Source organism: Pipra filicauda, unplaced genomic scaffold, assembly GCF_003945595.2.
Source record: "Pipra filicauda isolate LSUMZ 115617 unplaced genomic scaffold, ASM394559v2 scaffold251_size2273266_pilon, whole genome shotgun sequence".
Taxonomy (NCBI): Eukaryota; Metazoa; Chordata; class Aves; order Passeriformes; family Pipridae; genus Pipra; species Pipra filicauda.
Window position 1 is genome coordinate 1,519,163 of NW_024104367.1, and position 6,000 is coordinate 1,525,162.

Below are 6,000 nucleotides of genomic sequence, written 5' to 3' on the forward strand. Positions count from 1 at the left end.
TTGCCCGGTGTAATTTCACAGATCAGGTTCAGTCAGAAGAACTAAAAGAAACTTCCTTGAGATCCTGGAGCGAGTGTGCTCAGCCAGAACAGGGCACCAGTGGGACCGAGCGGGGGGGGGGGCTGTTGGGAATATGAGGAATGTGAGCCCTTCCCGGCCGCCTGCAGAGGTTGGGAAGCTGCTGAGCCCCATCTGCTGGGGACAGGAGGTTCAGCAGCCACTCTCTGCTTCCAGATTCAGCCGCAGGAGATCAGTCCTCCTCCCACGGCCAACCTGGACCGCTCCAATGACAAAGTCTATGAAAATGTAACCGGGCTGGTGAAGGCAGTGATAGAGATGTCCAGTAAAATCCAGCCAGCTCCGCCCGAGGAGTATGTGCCCATGGTGAAGGTATGGAGACATTCCTAAAATTGGGGGTTATTTGTTTCCTGGATCTTCAAGTGGCATAGGAGAAACTTTCTGTGAAGCTGCAAATTAAAAGCTTTTTGTGTTTGCGGGGTGGGTGACTTGTGGTCAGAGGCTGGAGCTTTGGATCCTGTTCCCAGTATTACGCACAACGGTGCTTTATTCCCCAACTTGCCTGTGCTTATCCAGGGTGGTAAGTTGTGCACTGTCTTCTCCACATTTTCACTTTTTTAAGGAAAACTTTGTATTAACCCTTTGGCAATTTGTTTTGATGGTGAAACACACAATTGCAGGTGGGATTTTGAAGTGTCTCAGCCATGTTCTAACTCCCTTCTTATCCAGATGAGGAACTAAGTGTGTGTGCTGCCTCCTGCATTCATACAATTCTCTCATCTATTCATTCTAAGTCTTTAAACTTTATTTCCTTATTTTTTTTTTTTCTTAGGAGGTTGGTTTGGCACTAAGAACCTTACTGGCAACTGTAGACGAGACCCTCCCAGTGCTTCCTCCGAGCACCCACAGAGAGGTATGTGGAGCTCACCTGAGCTCAGCCTTTATCTTTCCACAGCCTCAGCCAGTGGGGACACGTTTTGGTGCTCCCTTCTTGGCATGGGCACACATTTTGGTTCACTGAGCAGGCTGAACTCCTGGGCTATAAGTCTACATTAAATGAATTTTATTAGAATTGCTGCATGGACATACATAGGCTTAGTATTAGTGAGGATGCTCAAACTGGATGTAAGTAATGAGGAAGGAGACATAAAGGCCAGTATTCCAAGGCAGGGAGACCATTGGGGGTTAATTCAAAGTCATTGAACAGGTAATTGAGCAGAGCTTGGTGCAGCTGGAAGGTTTCCTGTAATAACCTAGTTCTGGATGAGAAGTGACAGAGCTTTCAGTGAAGTTCATGAGTAAAACGTTTTCTTCCAAAATCTTGGAACAAATGTGATAATGAGAAGGACAGAGAATGGTTCTGTAAGTGCCATCTAAGACAATCATCCTGGCTTAGCCATGTGGTTAAGCAACCTGTATGTGCCTTCTTGACCTGTTTTATTTTGTAGAGCTACTGCTATGCCTATAGAGCTGCTTTAGTAATAAAAAGAGTGATGATAACAAGGACCTGAAAACCCGTAACAAGGTGTTAGTGCCAAGATGTGGGTTAAAATCCACTACCTGGGTTTTGGTGGTGTTTAACAGCAGGTGGCTCAGCAGCTGATCAGGGCTGCTCCTGATCTTCACCCAGGGTAGAGCAGCAGCTGCCAAATTCCATACGATGCTCCACGTGGTGCCCACAAAACAGCCCCAGCTGCAGTCAGGAATCTCAGGCAGGGGCTGTGTCTCTGTGGCATCGCTCTGAGTGCAGTGCTCCAAACACCCCCCAGCTGACAGAACTGTCTCATTGCAGATTGAGATGGCACAGAAGCTGCTGAACTCGGACCTGGCCGAGCTGATCAACAAGATGAAACTGGCCCAGCAGTATGTGATGACCAGCCTGCAGCAGGAGTACAAGAAGCAAATGCTGACGGCTGCTCACGCTCTGGCTGTGGATGCCAAAAACCTGCTGGATGTTATCGACCAAGCCAGACTGAAAATCAGCCAGTCCAGGCCACACTAAGCACTGAGGGAAGAGTGTCATCAGTCTCGGAATTCTGCTTGCGACAGGATGTTCTTCACCTTCCACCAGCAGTGAGGATTAACCCAGTGCAGTCCTGGCTTTCCAGCGCCTCTCGCTTCAGCAGACCTGACCGACCGCCGCTGGTTCTCCCATCGCAGCAGTTTAACCCAGTCTTTATCATAAAGCCAAGCTGGTCTGGGATTCAGAAGTGGCATCACCACAGATGAGGTTTGTACAGGAGCCCTCGGGAACTCGCGGCCCCGGAGCGCAGGGCCCTTTGCACCATCGCATGGAGCTGCCACAGGGTCACGATCTCGGAGCCAAAACTGTTGGAGCAGCAGATCAGAGCAAGATATTGTGAAGTGAAGAATTCGGGGAAACCTCAGGGCTGAGAATTCTTGCCCACAGTATATGAACTATCCGGACTGGAATTTTTTTTTATTAGAACACTTATGTCGCAATATGCTAATCACGATTTACAGAGAAAGAATAAAAAGCTATATTTTCAAGACTTCGGTCATTTCAAGACAAACTAAAGCCCTCTTCATCTTCCTGCCTTTTTCTTTTATGTGACTGTGTGAAGCATTTGTTTGGAACTAGCTGTAGGACACAACTGAACACTCGTCTTTTTCACCAGGATAACGTGCCAGTTCTTTTGTAGCAATGTTGTTTTCCTTGGAAGTGAAAATGCTGCTTTGTACCAGAGCAATTCAGAGCTGCATTTAGAGGAGTTCTGTAACCACCCATGTCCCCCATTTTTATATAATTTATAAAGACAGATTAAAGCCATGATGACTATTTTAAACCCACTGTAGTTAACTAACCCATCCTTTTGTCTATCTTGCCTGGGAGGAGTTACAGTAGAGCAGTGTAATTAGATTTTCCTTGGTTTTCCAGTTATGCCATCTGTTCTGTTGAAATAAAAACCACACTCCCTTTTTGCTGTTGAGGGATATAAATTATTCTCAGGAAGAATATAATAAACTGTACAGTTACTTTGACCTATTAAAAAGGTGTTACCAGTGAAACTTTGACTGTATTATTTCGTGTGTGTGCACTGCAGAAGAAATCACTGAGGATTTTCTCTGCTTGGAGTTTTCCCCCCACCCTAATTCACAAGCTTTTAAGAATTCATTTATGCAGGACTTGAAGAGCAACAGTAGATAAGCACTGAAGGAGGAAATCCCAAGATTTAGTTCTTTTGAGAAAGCAGTTTTTCCTCCAGCACAGAATAAGTCAGTGTTACCACCTGTGTGACTTGTAACTACTTTGGAAGTCCTTTAGACCTTTATAATTTATTTTCCTGGTGGAGGTTGCTTTAAAAAGGGTTACTTTAAGCAGTGGAGGGTTTGCAGGAGCTATTTTGGAAGCTCAGGTGAGTGCTCAGCAGCAGCACAGGGACCAAATTCTTCTATGAGTGCCTGTGTTTTTTAAAATGAGCTTCCCACAAAACTAATTCCATTTTTTTGTGAAGATGGGATAGTGCAGAGTGCATCAGTGTTTGGTTTAGATGTGGAACTACCCTCCTACACAACTTGGGAGCCCTTCTTACACACCTGGGACATCTTGCAATGCTTAATTTTAATACTTTGGAATACACATTTGGAACAGTCTTTAACGTGTTCAATTGCTCTGGAAATTAAGTTGCTCCTTTCACAGAGCAATGTTAAATCATCTCCCACACCCACCCTCCAAAGCAGTTTTCAGAGACCTTTTTTTTCTGGAATGGCAAAATAATTCTGTACCTTACACTGCCCTCAGGCCTTCACCTGAGATTTGCAGCCTTTTCCTGCACTGTGAAATGCACCTGATCCCTGCAGTGCCACATCTGGGCCACCCTGCTGTGTCCCATCACCTGGGACAAGGTGGGAGCTGAACTGTTGGTAAGGCTTGAACTAGAAATGTTACAGCTTCTCTTGAGCTGTAACCAGTCACGTCTGAGCGCTTCTGATAAACACAACCACATCCTGTAGCTCCAAGCTGTTGTCACATCCCATGCTCAGTGGGATTACATTCCCACCTTTGTCCATAGGTTATGGATGCAGTTAGTAGCCTTAACTCTGTGGAGTACAAAAAACCTACGAGTTGTAAAGCCCCAGATTAATGCACAAAGACAGTTTTGGCGTCCACAGGTAACACCCTCATGTTCCACCCACTCCCCTTCATACTGATCCACGTGAGGCAGGAGTACAAGTAGATGTTCTTTATTACAGGCAAGTACAAAACTTAATTAGTCAAAAAGACCAAAGCCCATGTCATCATCAGATTCCTCTGATTCTTCTTTCTTTTCCTCTTCTTTCTTCTCCTCGGCTAGAAAAGGAAAAAGGAGTCAGGTTTTATGTCCATGTTATCAGCTCAGAAGTCACGTGCCACAGAAGGCTTCACATATACTAACTGTAACATCAAGAAGCAAGACCCGAGCAGTCCTAAAAATCTAAGCCACCAAGACAAGGAGACCAGTGTTTGCACTACTAGGAATGTGGTTCTGTGCCTTCAAAACTAATTTCTATCAAACCTGAAAAACTTTAGAAGAGACCCTGATGACATATGGGAAGATCAGCCCTAACTCTGAGCTAACACTAATGCTGCAACACTGACTCAACGTGCAACATCAGCCTTTCCAAAGGGGAGGGTGCTTTGCTCTAGGAAGACTCACGGAAGAGACTGAGGCACAAGCCATATTAAAGCAGCGCCTGTGAACTGGTCTCTCCAAAGCTGCACATGCCCCGTCCCTGGAAGTGTTCAAGGCCGGGCTGGATGAGGCTCTGAGCAACCTCTTCTAGTGGAGATGTTCCTGCCTATGGCAGGGGGGTTGACTAGCTGACCTCTAAGCTCCCTCCCACCCCAACCCATCCCATGGATCCCCGTTTCCATGCCCCGGCCGGGCACAGCCGCCACTCACCGGGGGCGGCTCCTCCGGCGGGCGCAGCACCTCCCGCGGGGGCGGCGGCAGCCGGGGCCCCTCCGCCGCCCGCGCCCACGTTACAGATCAGGCTCCCGATGTCGATGTTCGCCAGCGCCTGTGGGGAACAAGGAGCGGCAGCGAAGCCTCGTTAACAGGGGGTGAGGGTTGGGGGAGAGGGGGAGCGCCACACGGCGCCCCAGCACAACTCGCGGCCCCTCTCGCCCACCTTGGCGAACAGCCCCGGCCAGAATGGCTCCACGTTCACTCCGGCCGCCTTGATGAGCGCGTTGATCTTGTCCTCCTGCAACGAGAGGGTGGCGGTGAGAGCGCGCCCGGCCTGGCGCGGCGTGGCCCCTCAGGCGGCCATGCCGCGCGCCCGCCGCCGCCATCTTGTGCGGCCGCACTCACCGTCACGGTGACCTCGTCGTCGTGCAGGATGAGGGCGGAGTAGATGCAGGCGAGCTCGGAGACGGAGGCCATGGCGGGGCGCGGTGCTGGTCGCCGGGTGGTTCGGCCTTAGCTTCGTGAGAAGGACTCAGCACCTTGGGCCGCCGCGGAGCGAGAGGGGGCGGGAGGCGCGGCGCGGCTTTATAATGGCGGTGCTGTGATGTCATCGGAGACGTCACGCCCCGTGACCCGCCGCGCATGGCGGGCGCTCGCCGCTTCCCCCCTCTCCCCCCCCGCCGTTCCTCACCGCCCTCACAGCGAGGAATTCATTCCCAATTATCCAATGCCCTGGAATAGCCCTCATCACCGACTCCAGCCGTTCTCCCAGCACTGCCAAGCCCACCCGTGTCCTCAAGTGCCACATCCACACGGCTTTTAAATCCCTTCAGGGGTGGGGACTCCATCACCGCCCTGGGCAGTGACAGGGCTGGAAAACTCCTTTGGTGAAGAAATTTTCCCTAGTATCCAACCTAATCCTTGAGGAACAAACTCACCCTCCCCCCCGCTGTTTGGGGCGTCACTGCCTCGCGAACCGTGCCATTTTCTGTAAGTTATATGTAACAGGGGAAAAAAGGTGCAGAATGAGCCGTTGGTGAAAACTTCCCACTGCCTAGCTTCTCCAGAACTC

General features: G+C 49.7%; 2 protein-coding genes across 21 annotated transcripts in view; one reads left to right on the forward strand and one right to left on the reverse strand.

Moving 5' to 3' along the window:
* PTK2 (protein tyrosine kinase 2) overlaps positions 1-3,048 on the forward strand; it is a 191,037-nt gene extending 187,989 nt beyond the window's left edge. For all 20 annotated transcript variants that reach the window (XM_027713070.2, XM_027713054.2, XM_027713052.2 and 17 more), the window contains 3 exons: positions 235-390; positions 851-931; positions 1,811-3,048. In XM_027713070.2, coding sequence (XP_027568871.1) covers positions 235-390; positions 851-931; positions 1,811-2,020 — 447 coding nt within the window. In that variant the 3' untranslated portion in view covers positions 2,021-3,048. The remainder of the gene's footprint in view (positions 1-234; positions 391-850; positions 932-1,810) is intronic.
* Positions 3,049-4,208: 1,160 nt separating this feature from the next.
* Positions 4,209-5,495, reverse strand: RPLP1 (ribosomal protein lateral stalk subunit P1). The gene is made up of 4 exons (XM_027713072.2): positions 5,334-5,495; positions 5,152-5,226; positions 4,923-5,040; positions 4,209-4,330 (listed from the first exon to the last, which is right to left on the reverse strand). Exons 1-4 carry the CDS (start codon positions 5,403-5,405, stop codon positions 4,251-4,253), a joined length of 345 nt encoding a protein of 114 aa, XP_027568873.1. The 5' UTR covers positions 5,406-5,495; the 3' UTR covers positions 4,209-4,250.
* Positions 5,496-6,000: the final 505 nt, after the last annotated feature.

Excerpts from the sequence above, each read along its gene's own strand:
- RPLP1 (XM_027713072.2), bottom strand. The coding sequence starts at position 5,405 with ATGGCCTCCGTCTCCGAGCTCGCCTGCATCTACTCCGCCCTCATCCTG. Across the intron at positions 5,227-5,333 it reads ACGACGAGGTCACCGTGACG|GAGGACAAGATCAACGCGCT; the intron begins GTGAGTGCGGCC and ends CTCTCGTTGCAG. Across the intron at positions 5,041-5,151 it reads GGCCGGGGCTGTTCGCCAAG|GCGCTGGCGAACATCGACAT; the intron begins GTGGGCGAGAGG and ends TGTTCCCCACAG.